The sequence below is a fragment of the Peromyscus maniculatus genome, chromosome 12 (genome assembly GCF_049852395.1).
Source record: "Peromyscus maniculatus bairdii isolate BWxNUB_F1_BW_parent chromosome 12, HU_Pman_BW_mat_3.1, whole genome shotgun sequence".
Lineage (NCBI taxonomy): Eukaryota > Metazoa > Chordata > Mammalia > Rodentia > Cricetidae > Peromyscus > Peromyscus maniculatus.
In genome coordinates, this window is record NC_134863.1 from 81,898,802 (window position 1) to 81,925,104 (window position 26,303).

At 48.2% G+C, this 26,303-nt stretch overlaps 1 protein-coding gene and 1 long non-coding RNA gene across 4 annotated transcripts in view; one reads left to right on the forward strand and one right to left on the reverse strand.

The window, feature by feature from the left end:
* The window catches only part of Clic6 (chloride intracellular channel 6), a 48,728-nt gene extending 37,247 nt beyond the window's left edge, over positions 1-11,481 (forward strand). For both annotated transcript variants that reach the window (XM_042259561.2, XM_076549227.1), the window contains exons 4-6: positions 427-533; positions 1,260-1,441; positions 9,644-11,481. In XM_042259561.2, the coding sequence (XP_042115495.1) occupies positions 427-533; positions 1,260-1,441; positions 9,644-9,805 (451 nt within the window). In that variant the 3' untranslated portion in view covers positions 9,806-11,481. The remainder of the gene's footprint in view (positions 1-426; positions 534-1,259; positions 1,442-9,643) is intronic.
* Positions 11,482-12,445: 964 nt separating this feature from the next.
* LOC107402010 (uncharacterized) lies at positions 12,446-24,288 on the reverse strand. 2 transcript variants are annotated; one of them, XR_013043877.1, is made up of 5 exons: positions 23,880-24,288; positions 21,338-23,466; positions 20,897-21,159; positions 16,145-16,292; positions 12,446-14,053 (listed from the first exon to the last, which is right to left on the reverse strand). It is a non-coding gene; the product is annotated as an uncharacterized LOC107402010 (long non-coding RNA). The 2 variants fall into 2 exon arrangements; XR_001579012.3 differs by having other exon boundaries at positions 20,897-23,466.
* Between the last annotated feature and the right edge of the window lie 2,015 nt (positions 24,289-26,303).

Below are 26,303 nucleotides of genomic sequence, written 5' to 3' on the forward strand. Positions count from 1 at the left end.
TGACGCTAAAACCAACCATCACAGCTTCGCCTCTTTGCATCCATAATTTGGCAACCAGGATGGTGTGGCAGAAGTCAGGGAGGGGGTGTTATTGTGGTGTGGGATAACTGTTTCCCATGTCTGACACTAGAAGCGTGTGGACCCTTCAGGAACCTTCTAGTCAAACACCTTTACTAGACCAGGGAGGAAATTAGATCAGGAACATCTGATTGACCCCTGTGTCCTAGGATGGGTCTTCCCAGGGCTAGAGACAAGGCAGTTCTCCAAAATCATGTTTTTACTAAACCTTGAGATTCATTGTTTACTAAACTGTTCCAGGGGAGCTTGTCATTTTAATGTCTGCTCAGAGAAATGTATTTTTGTTCACTGCATTATCCTAATCAGACTTTGCTCTTTTTGTGACCCTCTAATTTTGAACTCTTCAAGGTACCCCAAGCTGGGAACACAACACCCTGAATCCAACTCAGCAGGAAATGATGTTTTTGCCAAATTCTCAGCATTTATTAAAAACACCAAGAAGGATGCAAATGAGAGTGAGTATTCCCGTTCTGGGTTCTGTCCCCACACGGTCTTCCACGTGGCTGTGGAGAGACCCTGGGCATCTGGCTCATTTTAGGGGGTACAGATGGAAGACTGGAATTAAGGAAAATGCCCTCGTCTTTAACTCTGCATATGACTTTGGAGAAACTGTTTCTAGAGTTTGGGAATCCAAACCACAGCACTATGGTGGGGAAACATTTCAACGTCCAGCTGTCCCTACCTGCAATGCGGGAATTGCTTAAATGATGCCTCTGTCACTCACTCTCTGCCTCTCACAGGCTTCTCATACCTAGAGGAGTGGCCGAGTTTGGGCTGGAGGGATGGTGTGGCAGTTCTGAGCACACGCCGCTCCTGAAGTTTGGTTCCCGGTCCTGATACTGGGTGGCTCATAACCACCTGTAACTCCAGATCCAGGGCACCCGAAGCACCTGCGAGGGGGTATACATACACACAGGCACAGACACAGACACAAATAAACACAAAAGTTAGATTTCAAATATCTTAAAAGCAACCAGATGAGTCCCGGAAGCAGCGTAACTGTGTAGATGGTGCAGGGAGATCGAGTTCTCTCCACATCTGTTCGCATCCTTCTGGTCTTGCTGCTGACTGGCCCTGTCCCGGGAAGAAAGTACAGCCCCATCTCTCTCCTCCAAGGTAGAAAAGAAAGAGGCAGCCTCTTGCATGGCCTGTCTCAGACATCTCCTGCCTTTGTGTTTTAGTTTATGAGAAGAACCTGCTACGGGCCCTGAAGAAGCTGGACAGTTACTTAAACAGCCCTCTGCCAGACGAAATAGATGCCTACAGCACGGAGGATGTCACTGTGTCCCGAAGGAAGTTTCTGGATGGGGATGAGCTCACGCTGGCCGACTGTAACCTCTTGCCCAAGCTCCACATCATTAAGGTTTGTCTTTGCTCCCGATGCCTGTGCTGGGCGTATGAAGGAGGCTTTGTGGTCCTTTGGTCTGACTTGTGCTTGGGCTGGACACCGGAGCAGGCCAGGAACACAGACTTGAACTGAAATTTGGCGGTCTCTGTTCAAGGCGGCTGAGCTGCAGTGTTGAGGCACGTGGAACCAGGAACTCCAGGTGTTCTCATGAGATCCCTGTGAGCATGCTCCCTGCCCCACGCCCTCACTGATGTTCTCAGGGAAGCCTCGGCATTTACCGGATGTGGCTTGGAGATGCTGCACTGTTGACAATTGCAGGGATAAACGTTGTTCCAGGGACAATGGAGGAGTGTCCTGTCAGCTATTAATTTCATCCTTCCACTGCTAAGAGCAGTGATACAGCTCCTGGCTTGGCCTATTTTTTATATCTATAGTTGATACCCTGTCTTTCTAGGTAGTTCAATGTGGTAGAAGAGTCAATGGTCACATACACCTAGAATTATTTGAAGGTGTTTTTTTTTTTTTTTAATTTTTTAGATTTTAATTTTTTAATTTCAGTTCTGATGGGTCACCTGACCTAGTAAATCAGAACTTGTAGTGGCAACTCTAGGGATTCCCAGGCAGCCGGCCCCACACTTGGACTTCTGCGTGGCTTCTCTGTCCCCCCCTTCTCTGTCACTTACAGGCATCAGTTGTTAGGATTACGGCCATCACTGCTGTGTGTGTGGTCCTCAGACGTCCAAAGAAGAAGTCTGTGCCATGTATGGGGGCGGGGGGGCGGGGATCTTGATTAGTATTAAATTCTCGCTAGGTCTAGAGCTGGGGCAGGAGTGTAAAGGTGGGAAAAAGGAGACACAGGGAGATACACGCCAATGCCATGTTCTAAGTGTGTGTGCGATTGGCCGGTAAAATCACTCATCTGGTTCCAAGAGTCCATGGTGGGCTACCTGTCACCCTTGGTCACTCCATGTTATAACCTCGCCTTTCTCTTCCTGGACACCTTCTTCCTGCTCTCTCCCTCTCAGGCTCTAGCTGCTTCCTTCTTCCTTCTGTGAGGTGCTTCAGGGAGATCTACTTCACTAGTGATTCTTTGAGTTAATGTCTTCTTTAACAGCTTTGTTAAGGTCCCAGCATCCAAAGTCTAACAAAAGCTTCTCAGTTCTCCAACACCTAAATCGGGAAGTCATTTTCCAATGAGATATGTACGCCACTGTCTTTCGGTTTGGTCCCTTTCAGGAATGGAACTTTAGTCTTTACTGTGAATGATATAGCATCAGACAGGTTTGTGCAGGATGAAGAAAAAATTCTAGTTGCTCTGACAAAATGCTTGAGAAAACCAATGCAAGAGCAGAAAGGTGTTTTTTTTTTTTTTTGGTTTTTTTTTTTTTTTGGCCTGTGGTTTCGGAGGAGGTATAGTCATGATCAGCTGGCTCTGTTGATGTCAGGCCTGTGGTAAACAATATGGCTTGGGAAAGCAGCTCACTCTGTGGAAGCCAGAGAGCACCACAGAGAGGGCCTGGAGACAAGACCCTTCAAAGGCTCCTGGTGACCTAGGCTCCACTTCCTATTACCCAATCAGCTGTAATTAACCAATTGGTGAAACTATCACCAACTGGCGGAGGGTGGCGACCAAACCTTCATTATAAAAGTGTCAAATATTCAAACCACAATAAAGAGCAGGAGAAATGTCACAGCCGCACAGCACTGATCAGTGTGGTTTATTCATATAAAAAAAAGAGGGGGATGGAGCAATGGCTCTGTGGTTAAAAGCATTCGCTGCCCTTGCGGAGGACCAGAGTTTGGTTCTTAGCATTTGTATTAGATAGCCCACAACCACTTGTAACTCCAGCTCCTGGGGATCTAACCCCTTCGTCTGCCCTCTATGAGTCCTTGTGTGTAGGTGAACACATACACGCACACGTATGTGTAAACAGTGGAGAGGGTGAGCTGCAGGGGTGGGAGTGTGTGTGTGTGTGTGGGGGGAGATAAAGCAGTCCATGGTGCTAATATGAGACCTAGAAACAAAATCTTCAAAGCCATTTAGCACTTACGATGCTAAACTATTTAATGATCTTCCAGAACAGAGTACTTCTGAAGGAAATGAGAATCAGTCCAAGGGAATTATGGTAAAATGCAGGAGTAGAGAGATTTATAATTTATTTCCCTTCCTGAAACCCACTGAAAATGATATTAAAAATAGAGTATTGGCTTCATCTTTCACAAGCCTACAAAAGAATGACAGATCACCCACAAATGAAAAGGAATTTAAGAGACGGGCCTAGTGCATGATTTTATATATATATAGTCTTTTACACCCTAAGAAAACTGTCCTTGATCTTTGATTTGAGTCCATTCTTTTTTTTTCTTCCCCAAGACAGTGTTTCTCTGTGTTGCCTTGGCTGTCCTGTAGACTAGGCTGGCCTTGAACTCACAGAGATCCACCTGCATCTGCCTCCAAAGTGCTGGGATTAAAGATGTGTGCCACCCATGCAGCCAGAGGTCTTCAGAAGTAAACAATTCAGTCATGAAATAGGGGAGATCTTTGCTGTGGGGTGTGCCCTGCCAGTGAGGGAGAGATTACAGAGAACACTTCTGGGGTGAATCTCTAAAGAGACAGTTGAAGGAGGACTACACAGAGATGACATCTTTACGGCCCGTGCCCAGCCTGGTGCACTGGGGCATCCTGGAGGGAGGTGGGGTAGGAAGAGAGAAAGGATCTGCCATTATGTGTCACGGCTGCCGAACAGAGGGAAAGAGTGCCCTATTCTAATGCTAACTTCAGTGCTCCAATGCTAACCTCCGCCTCTAACCTAACTCTAGCTCTAAGGTGTCCCTGAGGGAGAGTAGAGGTCAGTGTTTCTCAAGTGAATGCTTGACTGGGAATACTGAGTTTGCTCTCCAATGGTCCTGTCTCACTCTCTTATTGCCCCACATAATTTCTAAGCGAATGGTAGCTCCAATATGTCTGCCTTGATAAACCATGACTAGCAACAAGAAAGAATCCACATGGGCCACCATATAGCTAGAGACAATAAAAGTGGAGGAAAATGATGGGGCTGGATCTGAGGACAAGTCGCCTAAAATCAAATGGACAGGGCCCAGATGTTAATGTTCAGAATGGGGGAAGAGGGGAGAAAAAAATGAAAGACAGGGAGGATGGGGAGGAGGGAGAGGAGAGGAGGGAGAGGGGAGGAGGGGAGGGAGAGAGAGGAGAGGAGGGAGGGGGAGGAGGGGAGGGAAAGAGAAGAGGGGAGAGAGGAAAGGAGGGAGGGAGAGAGAAGAGGGAGGGAGAGGGGGAGGAGGGAGAGGGGGAGGAGGGAGGGAGGATGACATGAGGTCCAAGCAGAGCATTACTGTAATTAAAGGGGAGCCCGGCCTCTGCCTTATCTCGGCTAGCCTGGACTGACTCTTTGTGCAGGAGATGACACCCAGGGACTTGCGCATGTTGGACAACCCCTCTACCACTGAGCCTCGTCTCCAGCCCTTGGTATTCTGAGACAGAGTTTCTCTGTAGTTCAGGCTGGTCTCAGTCTCTACACGAGTCCTAGAGCTACATGCATGCACCATCATATCTGACTGCTTTATGTTTACATTATTATAATTATTATCTGTAGAGGACCAAACCCACGCAAGGGCTGACACATCCCTAGCCCCAAACCTGCTTTCAGGGTCATGTCATGTTCAGGAAACATTCCCAGGAAAGTCAACACAGCGAGGCACCTTTGATACTTCACTGAGCTTCTGTAGCAGAACGGAAGCCTTTAACCACTGTATCCGCCCCTTTTCCATTGCTGTATCAAAACGTTGGAAGCAGGAATAAGCAGAAAACCCTCACAATTTTATCTCACAATATTAGAAGTTCAAGAGCATGAGTCAGCTCTGGTGTGGACCTTATGGCATTCCAATGTAAGTGTATATGGGGAGCTGACCATAGCGGAGACAGGAAGTGACCAAATGGTGAGACAGGAAGTGACCATATGGTGAGACAGGAAGTGACCATATGGTGAGGCAGGAAGTGACCATATGGTGAGACAGGAAGTGACCATATGGTGAGACAGGGAGCATCCAGACTTGCTCTTGTATGGCAGACTTCCCCACAGGATTAACCAGAGTCCTATGAGAACTACTGCAGTCTCTCCTGAGGGCATTGCCTCAGTGATGCCCTGCTTCTTGAAGGTCCTATCACACATTGTCCCATTGAGACCCAAGCTTCCAACACATGACCCTTGAAGGACTGTACTCAAACCACAGCAGTAATGATGACACAGATAAACAATAGAAACCTACGGGGAGAAGTTCACAATGGCCTTAAATATCCTCATGACATCAAAAATCGGAAAGCAGTGGCATTACCTCTAGAGAGGAAAGACTGTCTGGTGTGTTGTGAAAGAGTTTTATACCCCCAGTTATTATCCACCCAGACACCAGTCTCAGTGAAACAAGCACTCCTGAGCAGTGAAATTGCTATATGATGAAATACTCAAGTGATCGTGAAATAAGAACCCGAGACAGATGAGGCGTGTGTTGGAAAAGGCTGTTAAGAAACAGAGACCCTATCTCACCCTAACTTAGAGCACAGATTTGCTCAAAGGACACTGGCTTGCTCACGGACTATCAGAAGAGTGAGAGCCTGGGCTGTGGGCAACCTAACCACCCGGTCCCAACACACACAGCTCTGCTATTTACCTGTTTGGTTTCTCTGTTCTTATTTGTTTGGTGAACACATGCCTCAAGGGCTTAGAGGGAGGGAGGGATGTAATTACATTTTAATTAAAAATCAAATAAATTTATAAAACGATTCTGCAGCTGGACATTCAATAGGCAGGGACATGTTCTTCCCATGAGCTGCTTTGCTTGGAGTTGCAGCCCTTTCTTTGGGGAACCCAAGCTGACCCTAGCACAGAGACCAGACAGCAGCCATAGGCAGAGTAAAGAAAGTCAGGAGGTGGTGAATTGGATGTTGTCCCAGGCACAGGGTGGTGGGAGAGGTGGGAGGAAGGAGAAGAGCCAGAAAGAAGTGGAGACGCAAACATGCCCTCCTTTGTCATCACCAGAAATCAAACTTGATAGCTAATATTAGGGGACTCTCAGAAAGAATTAAACCACAGCCTCTGAGTCACTGAAAGGGAGTGTGTGTGTGTGTGTGTGTGTGTGTGTGTGTGTGTGTGTGTGTACGCACATAGGAATCAAATATTGCATCACCTGGGGTGGGGAGATGGCTCAGTTGGTCAACAGTTTGCTGCTGTACAAGCTTCAAGACCCAAGGCTGATCCCTTAGAACACACATGAAACAAGACAGATGCCGCCAGGCATTGTGGGTATTGTAGTCCAGCATAGGAAGGTGGAGATGGGAGAGCCACAGGGTCACAGGCCAGACAGTTCAGTCACATCTTCAAGTTCCAGGCTCAACAGGAGATCTTGTCTCAAAAATGAGGTAGAGGAAAGGGTACTGGGGTGGCAGCTCAGCAGTTAAGACACTTGTGCTCCTGGCAGAGGCCTCGAGTATGGTTCCCGCCGCTGGCAACCACCTGTGACTCCAGCGGCAGGGACTGCAACACCCTCTTCTGGCATCTAGGGACATCTGCACATATGTGTGCGTGTGCCCATAAGAAATAAATCTTTACTACAATAAGGTGGGTCAGGAGGGATGTGTCAGTGGTTAAGGGCACTTGGTGCTCTTCCAGAAGCCCTGAGTTCACCACCCACGGCCGTCCGCTCACAGTTGCCTGTAACTCTAGGTCCATGGGATCCAACACTCTCTGCGGCCTTCACAGGTACCTGAACTCATGTGCACAGCTCCACCCCTGTACATACATATAATTTTAAAAAGTAAATCTAAAATAAAACTTCAAATGTAGTCAGTGATCAAGAAAGTCACCCCATGTCAATCTGACCTCCACAGAGTGTGTGCACACACGTGCACACCATCATATGCAGATATACAGGCACATGGAGATGTATGCACAGAAAGAGAAATGATAAAAGCAAGAGTCCATGTGGGATAGGTAGTTATTTAGTCAATATCCTCATTAGTATTAAAATATCCAGGCCTGATGGTGCAGGTCTGCAATACCGGCTGCCTGGGAGGCTGATGGGAGTAGATGGCAAGCTCAACCCTGCCTGGGTTACAGAGAGAGTCCAAGGCCTGCCTGGGCGAGTTAACAAGACCTTATATCCAAATAAAGAGTAAAGAGACCTGGGTGCAGTGGTGGAGTGCTTGTGTAGCTTGCGTGAGACTCTAGGTTAAGATTTTTCAAAAAGGTCAAAGGTGAAGCAGGTGAGTGTCAATCCAAAAAGTAAGAGTTCTTGACATGAGCATCCTTAAGTCCGAATTCAGGTGAAGAACGACACACCATGCCAGATGCTTTCTAGATGTTCCTTGGTCCTAATTTGAGGCCACCCTGCTGGCTTCACAGTCCAATGAGTGAATACTAAGATCTGATTTGTGCTGAGTCTCCTGTTCATTCCAACATCCCAGAAGCAGTGGGGTGGGAGGTGACATGGCAGAAATGGCCACTGTAGCTCTGGATCCCTGTGGCGGGTGAAATCATGCTTCTCCCTTTCTTTTCTTTTTTTTTTCTTTCTTTCTTTCTTTCTTTTTTTTTTTTTTAAGATTTATTTATTATGTATACAGTATTCTGCCTGCATGTGTCCCTGCAGGCCAGAAGAGGGCACCAGATCTCATTACAGATGGTTGTGAGCCACCATGTGGTTGCTGGGAATTGAACTCAGGACCTCTGGAAGAGCAGTCAGTGCTCTTAACCACTGAGCCATCTTTCCAGCCCTGCTTCTCCCTTTCCAAGCACGTACGTCACAGTCCTAATCACTACTCCCCCAGGATGGGGCTCATGTGGCATTTGGGTCTTTGCAGACAGTTAAGTTGAAGGTGCAGTAGAGACAGCTGGACTCAACTCTAGTATGACTTGCTGCTGTCTTTGCTAAAAGGGGATTTAAGACAGAGATACACAAACACCTCAAGAAGACCTGAGTTGTCCTCCATAGACAAGAGCTGCGAGAAGTTAGGAGGGCCCGAGATGGATTCTAACTCGGAACCTTCAGTGGAAGCAGAGCCCTGCTGACGTCTTGACCTTAGATTTCTGCTTCTGGGACTATGATAGAATTAGCTTCTTGTTCTCGGTTTTTCAGGTGTGGGGCACTAGCCAAGTCACACACCCCTCATCATTGGACACTGTCCTTAGCGACGGATTCCCCACCTGGCCCTCCCCAGGCCAGGAAAGCATCTCACACTGCCGAGTGTCTTAGAACATCCACCCCACGTGTTACTTTCTTGCTTCCCCTGTCTCCGTGATGATGAGGGGCATGCTGTTCTGTTCATGCATCTGACCTTTGCACATGGTACATTCACGGTTGAGCCATCTGCTTAGGGCTGACTGACGGACTTCTGCAGAAATACCATGCGCAGATATTAGGGGTTGCTGGAGATGAGATTGAGCAAGTAGGAGAAGATACAGCTGATTAGGAGACCCCGATGCAGTCCAAGATGAAGATCTGTCATCTGCCTTCATGTGCCACATAACACAGCAGCTGAAACCTGACAATGCATTGTCACAGACACAGGGAGAAAGTCACTGGCATGCTGCACACATGCACAGTGGATCCCAAGGATCCTTTCTTGGTAACCTGGCGGGCAGGACTGCAGGGATCTCAGATTAGTTGTTATTGTTGTTGTTATTATTATTATTAGCTTTGAGAAAAATACAAGAAAAGAAGCTCAGAGGAGGAAGGTTGATTTCGGCTCACAGTAAACCCCTCACATCAGGAAGGGCATGGAGGCTGGAAGGGCGAGGCATCCGGTCACAGTGCCTCAGCAGTTAGGACACAGAGAGCTGTGGATGCTGGTGCTCGGCTCCCTATGCCATTTTGATTCAACCCAGGCCCCCAACCCATGGAATCATGTCTTCTCCAGTTAGAGTGGCTCTTTCTACCTCAACTGACTCAGTCTAGAGACCCCTCACAGACACGCTCAGGGTCTGTCTCCTGGGTGAGTCTAGATTCTGTCATAGCGCGATTGCACTGCGTCCAGTACTTCTGTCACCTTTCCTGTTCCCAAGGTGCGCTAGCAACGTTAAAGTGCCACCCCGGGCAGCCCACATGACCACAGGATGACATCAGGAGCTCGGCTATGCACCTCTGCAGACCGATTGTCTGATTAGACCCACGTGACCCTTTTGCTCATCATTTCCTCTTCATTTTCAGATTGTGGCCAAGAAATACAGAGATTTTGAGTTTCCTTCTGAAATGACTGGCATTTGGAGGTACCTAAACAATGCTTATGCCCGGGATGAGTTCACTAACACATGTCCAGCTGACCAGGAGATTGAACACGCGTATTCAGACGCAGCGAAAAGGATGAAGTGATGCCGGGTTGCTTCCTGTCTTTTTCTCAGACGAGTGAGCGAAGCCTCCAGGACAGCCTTCTTCGCATCTTCCCAGAAACAGCTTAGGCAGAGTAACTCCGACTCTCTCGATGCCGCCACAGGACACATGGCCTTGCAGTTCGTCTACTCATTCCTGCATCTCATCTAGGCTAATCTACGTCTTTGAGATTCAGGACTCTTGTGATCCGTGTCTAGGGCAATAGAGTTGTGTGCTTTGTTTCAAAGCACATTGGCTTTGACTCTGAGTCCCTCCATTTTAAAGAAGTTAGTCTTTCTTTGATAGTTTTAATAATCACATGTAGCTTGGTTTTCTCATCTTAAATATAAATGAAATGCTGCTTTATACTTACAATGTACTTTGGAACAGCATTAGAGGGTAAGAAGAAGGAAGTAAAAATCACCTAAAACTTATTCTATGTAGCTTCTGAAAACAAATTTGGTGACTATGTCTAGAATCTCCACTCTTTCACGCATGCCTGTGCACACACATGTGTGCACACATATCACATACAATTTCATTCACCTGTGGTGTGGCATTTGTAAGAGGCTGAGGAGGGGACCTCTTGGTGTCTCAATGTTCGTCACAGAAGACTTGTCCCCACTGAGCCACACAGGCACTGTAGGTCCCCCCTGCAGAGCCAAGGACCAGCAGGAACTAGGGTGATGGGGCCAGGGTGTCCCCTTCTGCCTCTGAGTCCAGGAAAGGTGTGGAGGAGAGGGCTCCCCCTCCCCCATGCCTTTGGTCTTAGCTTCCTTCCTGGTTCCTTCACTTCCTTCCTGCAGAGGGACCATACCTTCACGGGGCCTCTTCCTGTTAGCGGCAGCTTGGAGAATCTCCTTGCCTTATGCCTATGACGCCTGCTCATGGTGGTCCTCCAGGGATGAGGATGTGGTTGAGGCTAGCTCATTCACATCTACTTTCTATCTCATTCTGAGGCCAAACAGGAGAACCAAATTCCAGAATAAAACCCAGAAAGTCCGACTCTTGAGGAGTTCTGGAAAATGGCCCTTTAACGAGGAGCCGAGGAGTATCTGGTCTACTGTGGCATTCCCTCCACCACTCCTGTGTGGCCACCTTGCATTATAGCTTGACCCATGGGTGGGCTGCTGGGCTCTGGTCCAGTTGTGGATGAGAAGATGTGAAGTTGCTTAGCTACTCTGCAAGGCTTCTCAGGTGTATGCCTTCACACTCACACATCCTACAGGAAACATCTCTTGGACACTTGGCTGAGGCGTATAGTGGGCACTGGAACCCTCATGCATAGTCTACTCAGTGGGCAATTTGTTTGGGTGAGAGTGAGATACTTTGAAACAGGAAGATCCTCAGAGTGAGTGAAGAGTGTCTTGTAAGGACCCAAGTCCAATATGGAGGCCGCTTTATTTCCTTGTTTCTTGGAAGCACTGGCTTCAACCCAGCAGTCACTTTCTTTCCCACTTGAAGGAAGAAGGTTGTCAGGGTCGTGTCTAGCCCATGTCACCACAGTCCACGTTATTCCACATCTCCTTAGGAGCCAGCTTTTTAAACCTGCTTTTACAATGTGCTATTCATCCTTGGTAAATGGGTAGATGATAAGGTGGTAGTCCTGTTAATTCTGTTCTTTTAGATATTAAGATGATCACCAACTGTGTGCCTTACAAATTAAATACTTTCAATCAGTTTTGTTGTTTTCCTTTAGTTTCTTTTCATGTGTGTGTGTAGTGTGTGTGTGTGTGTGTGTGTGTGTGTGTGTGTGTGTGTGTGTGATGTGCCTGCACGTGTGCCTTTGGGTTTGGATGTGTGTGGCTGCCCGGGTACATGTGGTAAATACATGGGAGGCCTGAGGATAGTGTCAGGAATCTTCCCACCTTATTCTTTTGAGGCAGAGTCTCTCAATCAACCCCAAAGCTCTATATGGCCTGGCTCTCTAGACAGCTTGCTAATTTAGGGGTCCATCTCCACCTCTGAGTCTAGGATTACGGGTGTGCCACCGTGCCTACATGACATTTACCTGTATTCTAAGGGAGCTGAACCCTGGTGCAGCAAACAATTTAGCTGCTGAATCATTCCCCAGTCCTCAATAAAAACTTTTAAGTGAAATCAGTCTCTCTCTCTCTCTCTGCCTTTTTCATTTGGATTTAAAGGAATAAAATGAAGGCTATTGGTGTCTTTAAAAGGGTTGAGATCAAATCTGAACCAGAGGTCACTTGTGTTTGGGTGAGAGATAATCCATATATTACCTATGAACCACAGACATATTAATGGCCCCTCAAAGAGGCCTGAGCACATACATGTGACCTCTATGTCCAGGTGACTGAAATAGACGTTTGGAGGTCATTCCACTTAAACTGGTAGCTATAGGAAAGTGGCTCCTTGGGGCAGTCTTCGCCAGACCTGGTCCTTGTTGCCAGCCAGACTCTCTCCCTGCTCTGCTTCGAGCTCCACCTCCAGCACCACCTCCGGCTCCACCTCCAGCCCCACCCTCAGCCCCACTGCCAGCCACGCCCCCATACCCTAGCTCCACCCCCAGCCCCAGCCTCACCCCCACCTCCACCCTCCGTGATAAAATTCCAGAGAGACTGATTGTAACATTGGGGATGATACAATTCCTTCTCACTCTCAGTTGTTGTTAAGACCTGAGAATTAGAAAACAATTTTGATATTTTTATTAGAAAGCCAACTTTCCTCTGACTACAGACCCTCCAACAACAGGCTGAGCAAGAGCACTGCATGGCTCTCCTCTCTAGATCCTCCCAACAAGTGGGGATGGAATAGAAAATGTCACCCTGACAGCCCTTCACTCCCGACGTGCAGACCCATGGCATACATGCACACTCGCTTGCACACGCGTATGACATATGTTCACCGCACTGTAACACCCTCACACATTCCCACACACATTCACACTCACATGTACATGCACCGCCTCCCCCAACTCCCAGGGCAAGTGGAGCTCAGGGCTCCCTTCAGCATCTGCAGTCATGACTGGTGACTCCCTCCCAGTAGAGACCCAGCCGTCCTTAGTCCTCACTTTCGGTGGTTCAAAGTTATTCTTGAAAATAATTGCCTGAAAAATATTAGAATACCCCGGCCCTTCTTCACTTTTACAGCTAAGAGAACACAAATATGCTTCGTTCTAAGAATGTGTCATCCACAACTCTACAAAATGGACGAATTAAGTGATAAACATTACAAACTGGCAATAGTTTAGCTTTACCTGAAGTCAAACACCTTTCAAAGTTTGACTTTCTGATTAGTCTGTTACCATGCTCTGGGCTGGTCATTTTAGAGTGCCGGGTGGGTAGTTGTGATCCTGGCCACAGGGACGGGCTTATCTGGGACCTGCAGGTCCAGTCTGTCTCTCCCTGTCCTCTGTGTGCTTAGGAGGCCACCAGCGTCGCTGTAGTCTGGCTTGGGCAAGTCTCTCTTCTCACTGCAGAGGGTTCAGCTTGAGGTTTGGACAGCTGTTGTTTTGAGTGAGGCTGTACAGCCAGGGAGCGCCCAAAGCTGCCATTATTGGGTGTGCACTGGTCCAGGTAACGTGGTCAGGTCGTGGTCTAGGGGAAATCATGTTCAGAAGCGGTAAGCTGCACACGTGGATGGCATGAGATTCCGCCTGTCCAGAGAGTTAGGCCTTAGGTCAGCCCGCTAATAAGGTCTTATCCTAGCCACTGTTCGCTTCACTCATAACCATCCACCCGTCCTGGGCCACTCTTGGTGTTTCCAGGGTTTCTGGCTCTTCTGTGGATTTAACCACCCTCTCAGAAAGAAGTCATTTTCCTGAGGGAAATGACTCAGCCAGCTCTCACCTCTTCCTCAACCCTTCCCATCATACTCTTGGTGATGGGGCAAGGACAGTGGCACCAAGGGCTGGCCTGGAATTGTCCACAGTCCATCCGACCAGCTGGCTCTGTTTCCCTGACAGTGTCTTTCCACGTGGCTGCTGTTTGTGAATCCGGGCTAGCCGTCTTTCCAAAGCTTTGAGTTTCTATGTACCAACACCTCCCAGGGCCATGCAAGGATCTTCCAATCTTCCGACGTCTTCAGGCTTCAGAGTAATCTTGTGATAATCCCAACACCCAGAAGTGAGTTTGTCCTTTCTGAGAATGCACCTTGGTTTGAGAACAGGAAATGTTTTCAAATGACGTGAAGGTTTTCACTTGCTTGTTTGATCTTCCCATTCAGGGATTATGTACCGAGAAGTCCAGCCTATCTCCAGCTGCTTTCCCCAGAAAGGCTTTGGAGGCAGTACTGAGAAAACAAAAAACAAACAACAGCCAGACCCCGAGTAGATGTAAGGTCCTAAATATGAGCTGGGCGTGGTGGCTCACCTGAAACCCCCATCCCCCACTGGGGGAGCTGAGGTGGAATGATTCCCTGGAGTTTGGATCTAGCCTGGCCTGCAGACTCAGGCTTTATCTCAAAAAGAAAGTAAAGTTCTCTATAATCTACAACGTATCTGGCTGTAAGTCAATTGCTTTTTTAAAAAATGTACTCTTCGGATTGCCTAGTGCCATAAAATACAAGTTGTCAGAATGGATTGGGTATGGATTCATAAGCCTATAGAAATTTGATCCTTTGTCACAGGTGGGAAGCATCTATACTCCGAATGCTTGGCTCCCTACAGCACAGGGATGTTGGGATGGTGGCCACCCGAGTCTCAGCTGCCCCCTTCGGTCCCTGGGTGACTGGGTGTGCAGAGCTGGCCTAGGGCTTTGTCAGGCACACTGAACTGAGAACCTCCACAGCAGACTGGCAGCTTGACTGGGAAGCTATCTTGACTTGAACACACTGTTTTCAGTTGTCTAATATTTGCAAGAGACTCAAAGAAATGGAAAAGGTGATGAATCAAGAATAATCTCCTAGCCGGGCGGCGGCAGCGGCGGCGGCAGCGGCGGCAGCGGTGGTGGCGGCAGCGGCGGCGCATGCCTTAAACCCAGCACTCGGGAGGCAGAGTCAGGTGGATCTCTGTGAGTTCGAGGCCAGCCTGGTCTACAAAGCGAGTTCCAGGAAAGGAGCAAAGCTACACAGAGAAACCCTGTCTCAGGAAAAAAAAAGTCTCCTGAAAGCCAGAGTCCTAGATGTCCACAAGCCAGGCTCTCCTCACCAGTAGGTGGCGCTTCCTCTCTTCCTGAAACCTCCTCCACCCTCCACTGGGTTGGACTTGAAGTACTAGTTGACCATTCCAGCCTGATGTGGCCATAGATTTGAGATGTCATCTAAATATAGCCCAGGCCTCTGGGTGTCTTCCTAGGTGACTAACCTGTCAAAAGGTGGCCTTACAGGGCCAGAGAACAAAGAGTGAATTTACCCTGTTGGTCCCAGGAAGCCAAACCCCAAATATTGTTTTGTTGTTGTTGTTGTTGTTGTTGTTGTTGTTGGTGGTGGTGGTGGTGTGTGTGTGTGTGTGTGTGTGTGTGTTCGTGCACTGAAGAATGACCAAGGGAGGGGGCATTTTGCTCAGTCCTGTAATTTTCTGCTTTGTCATGGAAGTACCAGGGACAAGAAGCTCTTGGTTATACCTGAAACCAATGCATGTGGGACAGTGGTGTGATGCAATCAAGTGTATGGATGACTGATGGTGTGGCGAGAGATTCAGGGACATTTGAATCCATCTCAGGAACTCAGAGACCCTGCTAGAGACTCATGGGTGTCCCGCTGACAGAAGGGGCCTCATCACCCGACAATGTGCAGTGTCTCATGGTACAAGGGATGTCCCAAGAGTGTCTGCCTACTTACCCCACCCCACCCCACTCTTTCCCCCTACAAAAACAGGTGGATGAGGCAATATCTCATATGCAGCTGGGAGCTGAGATCGTCATCAGGCATTGACTAGATGTCCTCTAAGGTCATCTCTCCTTCAACTCTGATTTCGGAATCCTGAGTTACAGCATCATATGGTGTAGCGATGAATGGTATTGCTGGGGGGGGGGGGACCCTGCAGACGATAAGGGTGGCTGTGGTTAGCTTTGAGTACACACACACACACACACACACACACACACACACACACACACACTCGTGTGTGTGTGTGTGTGTGTGTGTGTGTGTGTGTGTGTGTTTTAAAGTGTTCTCTCAAAATTCCCAGTGACTTAGAGCTGCAGAATGTGACCTTTCAAAAGAGGGTCTTTGTAGATGAAAACAGTTAAATTCTCATGAGGTCCTGTTGGTGAAGCTGGTCCCTAATTCCGGTGTCACTGATGTCATCATACAGGGAAGGGGCTGTGTGCAGGTGGGGTGAGAGTCGGGGAGGGTGCAGCAGAGAGCCTGGGAACTCCAGGGAAGGCTGCCACCACCAGAAGGTGGACGAGGCAAGGAAGCGTCCTTCCCCAGAGTGCTCACCTGGAGCTGGGTTCTGCTGATACTCAAACTGAAAGTTGAGTCTCTGGCCGAGTGAGAAGGTAACAGGTTCTGATGACTTAAGCACCACCCACTGTCTTCATGATACTTTGTTACCGAATCCCCAGGAAAAACTCCGATGCCTGGGCGGCTGTGGGAAAGAGCTGTGTTAGTTACCCTTACTGCTGAGACAGAATCCACTGACCACCGGAGGAGGAGGGGCTTGTTCAGAGTCATGCTCTGGGCAATACTACAGCCCATGCCTGGGGCGGGAAGGCTTGGGCCGGGAGTCACTCCAGGCTGCGGCAGTGGAAACATAGGCCGTGGGTTATGTTGCCGTGGCCGTCAGGAAACAGCTCAGACCAGAAATGGAACCAGCCTCGAACCCCCAGGTCCTACTCGGAGGGCCCTACATCTGCCTTTCAAGTCCTCATGCCGGAAGAAAAGTGGCAAAACAGTGGCGGCAGTTGGGGACCAACCGTACAAACAGAGTCTGTGGGCGACACTTTGTATCTGATACAGCAGCAGCGGATCCTCCCCAGCCTCACTTTCCCTCTCCCGTCAAATGTAGGGATTGCACAGCGTTACCTTCTGTGCCTTTTCAACCTCTTCGGGGCTCAACCCTGACTCGGACTGATGGGCTCAGCCCCAGTGATAATATTTGAGAACAGTCTCCAAGCATAGAAATGCATACTGTCTCTGTTAGCCACTGACTCATCGCTGTGACCAAACAGTTGACAAAGTCACTTAGGGGCCAGGGTTTATTTTGGCTCGCAGCCTGAACGCACAGGGAAGTCATGGCGACAGATCCATGGCAGCTGGCCCTGCCGCCTCCGTGGTCAGGGAGCAAAGCGAGAGAGATGGATGTTAGTGCTCAGCTTTTTATCCAGTCCAAGACCCCAGCCCACCGGGCAGTGACACTCACAGTGAGAGTCTTTCCTCCTCAGTTAGGTCTCCTGGAAACATCCTCAGAGGCATGCCCCGAGGTGTTCTTCCACCACGGTCACCCCCGTCAGGTTGACAGTCACAGTGTCCATCACAGCTCTTACCCCAGGGCAAGTTCTTGGCTTGGGTATTGCTTACCACCTGCTTTAGGAATTTTTGGTAGATATTTTGCTTTCTGAAGGGGCCACTCGCCACGTTCTGGGCATGTATGATATCTATAACTATAGGTGTGATGTCTCCTCACCTGATTCTTCTTAGGAGGTCAGCAGCCATTGCCCTCAGTGAGGTCAGTGGGATTCCTTCCCACAGAACACCTCCCATACTGTCATTACAGCCTTCAATGGTGTAAGCAATAGAAGTGATCCCCATAGGTTCCTAGGGAGCAGCACTGTTAGGTGTGGCCTTAATTGGAGTATGTGTGGCTTTGTTGGAGGAAGTGTGTCACTAGGGGGTAGGCTTTGAGGTCTCAGAAGTTCAAGCCTAAGTAAGCTCAGTGGCTCACAGTCACAGGAAGACCTACTGTTTGTAGAGAACTCTCGGCTCCTTCTCCAGCACCACATCTGCCTGCACACCACCATGCTCCCCACCATGACGACAATGGACTGAACCTCTGAACTGTAAGCCAGCCCCAATTAAATGCTTTCCTTTATAAGAGTTGCTGTGGCCACGGTGTCTCTTCATAGCAACAGGAATTCTAACTAATCCTTCCTCCATCCACACCTCAGCTTGCTTCACCAGTGAGTAACACACATGCTTTGAAAAGAAGTATGTCAGAATACACAGATGTAGAGAAATGCAGGCATGTTTTTCCTCTGTGGTACCTAAGGTGAAGCGTTTGTTTTAGATCATGATGATCAAGGTGATGATAATGGTGTGTGTGTGTGTGTGTGTCTGTGTATGTGTCTGTATGTGTGTATGTGTCTGTGTGTGTATGTGTTTCTGTGTGTGTTGTGTATCTGTCTGTGTGTATGTGTGTGTTTGTGTGTGTGTCTGTGTGTGTATGTGTGTGTGTATGTGTCTGTATGTGTGTCTGTGTGTATATGTGTCTCTGTGTATGTTGTGTATGTGTCTGTGTGTGTGTGTGTGTGTGTATGTGTCTGTATGTGTGTCTGTGTGTATATGTGTCTCTGTGTATGTTGTGTATGTGTCTGTGTGTATGTGTGTGTGTGTGTGTGTGTGTGTGTGTTACATACAGAGGTCAGAGGGAGCCTTCTACTTAGTCTTGAATTAGTTTTCTTCTACACTGTGTAACAAAGGCCACACGTTTATCAGCTTAACACACACAGCAACTGGCCACGGCTCTAAGCCCCTGAAGCTGCACCCCTAAATCTTTCCATTTAAGCTGATTTTTTCCCAGGTGTTTTGTCTTGGTGACAGAAATCTGACTAATCTACAAGAAGTTGTGTGTTCCACATCTGACTGTCTTGTTCAGGGTCACAGAGGCCAAAAGGAAGGTATTAACTGAAGCTGGATCCCCATACAAGGTTTGAGGTCAGCTCCTGGTGTCTAAACCACTTCAGCTCTCTGACTTTCCTCTCTAACTTAGAGTCTTTCATTTCAAGGGATCAGCTGATTAGTCCAGGCCCATCCAGAGGACCCTCCTTTACAAAGAGCTGATCCAATCAAACCTTTACAGAATGGAGCCCCTGCACTCAAATCAATCGCTGAGGGACTTTCATGGTATATTCCAACCCCTTCACCTTTGTCCTGTCATGTGACCCAAACACAAGAATAATACTCTATTTATTCTCAGGTTCTACTCAGCCTCAAGGGTTGGGGCATGTGTACCAGGGCCTGGAAATATCAGGAGCCATCTTAGAATGCCGTTGCCATAGACACGCTCGAGCGTTTGTGATGATCACAGGAAGTTTCCACCAGCGATGCACAGCCCCTGGCTGAGGTCAGCAGAGGTTGCATTGCCAAACCTGTTAGTGTTCCCAAGCCAAGCCGTGGCATCAGATGTCTGCTGCCTATCTTCTTGGCGAACTTCCTCCAGACTCTCTTACTGTTAATCCTCAGGCTCAAACACCGTGGGGCAGGAAGGTCTGACATTCCCTCAAGTCCACTTGACCTGATTCCCAGGTTCCTCTGACAAAGCAAGAGTTTGTTGACCTCTACATCTTGGCACTAAGTGTACTTATTTACTCAGATTTTTTCCCCCAAAGGGTGGGGAGAGAGGGTGGAGCTGAAGGAAGGGTTTTTTTGCAGTTGGTCAATGAAAGGCTTTGTTATGACTTCTCTCCATGCTGAACAGGTGGCCAAGTGTCTCAGTACAAGGTGGACATGATTCTCCTCTAGTCCTCAATTCAGTCAAAGGCAGTTATATAAATTAACAACAGCACTAACACCAACAAAAGCCAAGCCAAGGCTGCTTCTTTAGTCAGAAAAGTTGATTCTAACAGAGTCTGGCAGATACTGTGTATGGACACTGAGAGGAAAAGTCTTCCCTATTCTCTTGGTTTTTAGTTATCAAGATGGTCAGCTTTAACTGTCAACTTGTCACAGTCTTGAGCCACCAAGGAAGACACATTCAAAGAGGGATTGTCGGAACTGTGGACATACATGTGACCTGTGGACATATATGTGACCTGTGGACATACATGTGACCTGTGTGTCTGTAGAGCATTGTGTTGGTTGTACAAAGGCCCAGGCTCAAAGTGGGCAGTACTTGGGTTTGGGTCCTGAATAGTCTAAGAGCAGAGAAAGTGATCAGAGGAGAGGGTGTACACACCCATCCCTGTCTGCTCCATATCATGTGACTAGGGGGTTCAAGTTCCTGCCTTGACTTACACACAGTGACAGGCTGGATCTGTGAGCTGAATAAACCCCCTCTCCCTAAAGGCTGCTTCTGCTGGGGTGTTCTGTCATAGTAGCAGAAAAGTAGAACACACACACACTTGGTACTTCTATGTCAAGCGTGGTTTTGACTGTTGGATTATCCATTCCGGTGGTCACAGTGTCTCAAATGATGCGAGCTGTAAAGGCGATAGGCCGGGTTCTCTTAGTTCTGTTCTAGAATATGGAGAAGTCAGAGGCCTGCAGCACTTAGACCAAAGTGTGGTGATATATTGTGTACCCCAATAAAGCTTACCTGGGGATCAGAGAAGCAGAGCAAGCCAGCCACAAGTTCTTACCTCTACGAAATCCTCAGCCTCAAGAGAGAGAGAGTTCCTGTTTCCTCACACCTTATATAGCTTTCTGTGTCCTGTCACATTACTTCCTGGGATTAAAGGTGTGTGTCACCCACTGCCTGGTTCTATTTCTCTCATGTAGCCCAGTGTGGCCTTGTGCTCACAGAGATCCGGACGGATCTCTGCCTCCCAAGAGGAGTGATAGGATTAAGGGTGTGTGCCACCACTGCCTGACCTCTGTGTCTAATTTAGTGGCTGGCTCTGTCCTCTGATCCTCAGGTAAGCTTTACTGGGGTACACCCTGTATCACCACACCAGAGGGAAGGGCAATCTCTGTCAAAGTGAGAACATGAAGGTGGTGATTGCCTCCTGTGGGTCTGAGAGCCAAGCAAGGCCTGCTTGTGTCATGGCAGGTCACCAGGGCAGATGTGACATGGACAGAAACCTGGTCCTCGGGTTCTGTGTGACACATAATTGCCCACGTGACCTGAGCAGCTGTGTCGTGACCTCCCAACTTTCAGAAGAGCCCCTTCCAAGAAAACGACGTTTGTCACTGGGAGAGACTGAAAGATGGCTGGCCTTAACATTTGGTTGATTTGGTCTCTCTGGGAAATTGCATTCTAGTGAGAGATATCATTATTTGTTTAATTAAGTTGATATTTTAAACAGTATCGCTTACTCTTCTGATTCTTGGGTTTTTATGTCCTGTTTTCCAGGCAAGTTGGTTTTGTTCTCAGACTTCCTTTAGTCGTGTTGGAGGAGACAGCAGTCTCCTAGGTAAGAAATGAATGTGTAGTCTTCCCACAGACTGTCTTCACAGATGACATGCTTGATATCCTTGTCAGGAAGCAGTTTCTGGGGATTCTTGGGCTCCCTGCTAATGTGATTGTTATAAAGACACACTCCCATCTTGTTCTGAAGGCCAGATCCAAATCAATGCTCCTGTGAATTTAAGAGTTAACTTGGCCTCACAAGAACTCTCTAGAAAACAGTGGCTTGCTCTGAAATAGCTGAGTTGGAGGAGGTGTGACATTTACCCCCAGGACATCTTGATAAAGAAACATCTCATCTCTCAGAGACATCTTGGGGTTGCCCTGTCTGCGAGGGCCGATTAGCTTACCGGTTGACCTGGTAGCAGCGATCTCCCTTCTGAGAGAGATTCTTTCTTCGCGGCATTTCAGAGATGGCTGAAGATCCATTTCACTTTTCTAAGAGAAGTGTGAATGGCAAGGTCACTCACAGGTAAAACTTGAAACGCTTTCCACAAGGGCCACCACCTTCGTGCCTTCGCAGAGCCTCTAACATCCTGTTACCGTGACACCCCTGTGCTTTCTGCCTGATAGTCAGGGGCTCAGTGTCACAGCAGTGATTCTCCACCGTAGGAAGTGTGGCCCTCACAGTCTGGGATGCAAAAGGTGTTCCCAGGGTGCTCAGTGGTGGCTGGCCAGTCTCAGGTGTCTCCCAAACTAACAACTGCCAAGTTGCTTAACTCTTATCTAGAACTCAGAACATCATTAATAGTTAATGCCCGAAGCTAATTTTTGTGGAACCATGTATCACAGACAAGATCAGGGGAATGACAGTTCCCAGCAACCCAGGCCTCTCTTCCACTCGCCCCATTCTGTCCTGAGATTTTCTGGGGTCCCTCTGGTGCAAGCACGCGTGTACGGCAAGATCAGTGACGTTACACAGATGCGGCTTCAGATCCACTCTTCATGAGAGGGAGGGAGCAGGAAGTTGATGTAGATGAGAATCAGGGGAGGGGGAGGGGCCGGCCAAGCTAGGAACGAGTGTGATTGCTCAAGACTTGGAGTTTTAATCAAGGGATCTTAGTAACGAACAATATGTCCTTTGTTGGCCACAAAAAGAGAAATGCAAACCAGAAGCCAGCAGAGATTTAGTAAACAGAGCGGTCTATAGGCCCGAAGGGGCATGCGTGCACAATGGTTGTTTCAAACTCTGGTAGAGACAGACTTTGGATCAACGGTCAATGCCGGTCTCCTTTGGCAATGCCTTGCATTGACCCAGGAGTCAATGCAGAACATTTTGGATTAACTTGGGTGATTAACGCTCGCAAACAGTAGGCCTACAGTGCTTATTGTGTTCGCTGAGCTTTACCATAATAAAAAGGCTTATTTGGGATAAAACCTTCCTCCCGGATCCACTCTCAGAGTTGTCATCAGTCTGTTTGGATGAGGGACCTCAGTGTGGTCACCACAGGCACCGGGACTCCCAGACAGTTGTCCACATCCCTTTAAGAACAGCCACCTCTAGATGTTTCGTTTCCCACCGTCACACTGTTGGTCTGTGATTTCTTTCTCTCTGGGATCCAGACAGTTAATTATGACTCAAGATGACTGGGCAAAGGCTGCATAGCCCTGAGCAAGGTATTTAATTTTGTTGAATTTCAATTCGCTCATCTGTAAAAGACTTTTTCCACTCCGCTCTTGGAACTCTGATAAGAATGCTCATGAAAATGCATGAAAACACACAAAGCTGGAAAAGCAGTGGTCAGCTTTCTCCCTGGGTGCTGGGGTAGGTTTTTGTAAATAGCATTTATTTTTGTCAGACACAATGGATAGACACCAAATGCAGAGGGGGGTATGGATTTGGACAACCCTTCAGATGTGAAGAACTAGGCCACAAGAGGCTGACCAGAGCGTGGTGGGAAGTTAGGTCGCTGCTGGTTGAATGTGAAACAAGCCACCTCTCCCCTCCAAGTCATACACCTGTCATTTTGGCTTTGCAAGAAGAAATGGGTGTGAAATCATTTTGACTGTCAACAAAGCAGTATTGTGGATAGCTACACAACTCCAAAATAATTCTGGCATTAACTGCCTCGCTCTGTCCCAGACGCTCTCAGTCCCTCCCCTAAAGAAGCCCCTTTGACCTGCAGCTTGAGAAGAGGTCCCATCTGAGTCCAGATCACCTCAGAAGTTGTAAGTAAGTGCAGGGCTCTCACATCCAGCCTGAGTCACTTCCTCCAGCCGAGAAAACACGTGATGAGCCGAGCAAGGCACAAGCCATAGTTCTGCTGTCCCTGCTTCAGCTGGTTTCTGTCTTATCTTCTAGATAGTGAGCCACCATTAAAGGTGACCACAAATCTGAAGAGAAATCCATCTCTTGAAAGCAGCCAGAATTCTGGGAGACTCTGAAGAGGAAGGACAGAGAAAACGTCCATTATGTTGATGGTTGTCTCCTTAACCACTGATCTTCTAAATTACTTCAATTGAGAAACTTTTAAAAGACCTGGAAAAGAGATGAGAAATGCCTGAGAGACTGAACGACTCCATCCCTGCTTTGTGTCTGGCCACTGGCAGCCCCACCCCTCCACCCCTCGAGGATGGATGCTTCTCACAAAAATCTGTGTTTTTGGTTCTTTGGTCATCAGTGTCCCTACAAGTTCTAAGGCTTGGTCTCGATGGCTGGCAGAGCTGGCGGGTAGGCCTGAGGCTACAACCTGGAAATCCTGAATCATCAGTCAACCGACAAATGAATCTTCTATGAAACATCTAAGTGCCAGTTCCAATAATGCTGAAGTCCCACTTTTTAAAACTTTATTTTTAATTGATATATAATCGTACATACTTTTATGGACACAGTGTGAGGTTTTTGATACATGTTTATATGACATAATAATCACACTAGGGTATTTCACTTACTGATCATACAGTTGTTATTTCTTTCTGATGAGAACGTTCAGAATCGTTTCTTCCAGGTGTTGGCTGTGTTTGATGTGGAAGTTTTAGTCAATCACCCTTGCTGTGCACCAAAGGCCAGAGCGTATTCTCCCTTCCCATTTCTAACTTCATGCAACTGGCTGGTTACCATCCTCTCCCTCCACCCTCCTCAGCCTCTGCTGTCCACCATTCTAGAATCATCTTCTGTGACCTCAGGGTCTTTAGATTGCACACATGAATGAGATCCCAAGGCATCATTTGTCTTCCTGTACCTGGCTTGCTCTTGTCTCATCACCTCCTGAAGATCACCGTGGGGGACATGGAGGTGGCATTCTGTTCTTTGCTCTTTCCCTTGAGATTAGAAAACCAATCTTAGTAAACCTTCCCACTCGAAGGTGCCTGGGAACTGACACCTCCTTGTGAGATCTTATGAAGGGATACCTGCTGCTTTGTGATGCTCTGGGCAAGTATCTGAAGGTATCCCAGAGGCAGGGAAGAACCATGTGGCATTGAGATGGATCTATCGCTGGCATGTACAGAGTCTGACACTGTCACCTTTTAGGGGCTAGTGTCCCTCAGGGGCTGGAACTCAGGAAGTCATCCCAACTCAGAGCCGGCTCCAGTTCCCTGTGAGAATCTGGCCTGGCTTTCTTCAAGTAAACTTTCCATACTGACTGGTATATTGTCTGGCCTCTGTTTCTTCCTCTCTTATTTAGCCCTTTCCTTGGGGGCCAGCATCAACTGGAGTTGACCTCCATGAGTTCAGGATGTGAACACGGGTCACGGTTCTGACTGGATGTGAACAGTGGTCACGGTTCTGACTAGTTCCTTCCTCACCTAAGGTTTCATCATTGAAGATGACCCAAGGGTCTTCTAAGGACGGGAATTACTTGTCCCTATTCCCTTAGCTGGTCACTCACCGTGGATGACCTTGGTCATGGCAGGCATTCTCCACCTGTACTCCTTGGATAGGCAGAGGTGGCACCACATTGACATTTGTTGGAAATAACAATTACCAAGGTGCACTGCAAGCAGGCCAGGTTAGAAACTGCCATCCTCATCTATTTCAACTCCTTGGAGAATTCATCTGCTTGCTAAAGTCTGGGGAGCATTGTCAGTGGCCTATTGGATCAAGTGTTTGGGGGCGGGGCGTGGGGTGGGGATTCATTTTTTCACCATTCGCAGAAGAACTGAACACCGAGCTGTGCTTTTTCTCTCCGTTCCCTCTTTGACTCATTCACACACTCATCCCTGGACACCCGTTCTCAGATGCCATTTGGGACAGGAAGACGCACTAGGTTTAGACTTTCCCTCAAGGAGGTCTCAGGGCATCGGGACATGGGCAGGGCAAGCTCCTGCTCTGAGATGAAAGCCAGCGTGTGATTGGCTCTCTGAATGACGCGGCCGGGAAGGGTGGGCAGGAAGGGCGGCACGTGTTTGAGGACACTGTAGGGGGTAGAGACGAGACTGAGAATGTCATTGGGGAGCACAGGCAGCAGGTCAACGGGAGAAGAAGACTAGTAAGTTCTAAAGAGAGTCAGGAGACAGGTTAGGTTAGAGCAGTGAGTGCCTCTCAGGAGACCTACGAGAAGTTTGGGGATTCCACTGCCCCCAAAGTAGTGGTCTCAGAGACAGAAAGGAATGGACGGTTGTCCCCAGATCACCACACAGTTATTGACTCTGAAAGCCTCTATCTGATGGGGGGAGGAGAAATATTTTCAGGCTGCTCTACGGTACAAGCCTCAAGCAATTTGGCATGAGTCAGGCTGTTGGGAAAGAGCTGGGCTCCTGGGACAGCCTGACATGTCACTCCAGCAGCCTGCTAGGGCCAAGCTGTTCTTTTAAAGGAAAGACTTGGAGCTGATTCTGAATTTGGAAGAGAGTCCGGCAAACAGCAGGCAGCAGCAGAAGCTCGAGTCACATGACCTCATCAACTCTGCTCGGCACGAGGAGCTTGGATGGGCGTCTTCACACCGCAGCGCACAGTTCTCCCTGACCCATCCCGGCCACCACTCATGGGAAAACATGCTGGAAGTGGAGCTAATAGTTTTCCCCTTCCTCGAACTTTCTAAAATGAGCGGGACAATGAAAACACCCCCGAGTGACACCTGTCTGAATGGAGAACTTCTCCCAGAGGACAGAATCTTTGAATGAACTGTGAGGGTCAGTGCATTCACAAGTGTGGGGACTAGGAAACAGATACATTAGGAAACAGATACACTGTTTCTCTCACTGTAGCAAAACATACATCACATAAAATTTACAACCAGTCACCTTCAGTTCATTCAATACCCATGTGACCATGACAACCTCCCAGGTCTAGATGCCCAAGAAGTCTGAAGGGGACTCTGCCTCTCTTGGGTAGTCATTCTCTGTGCCCGCCCCCCCAAGACCCTGGCACCCACG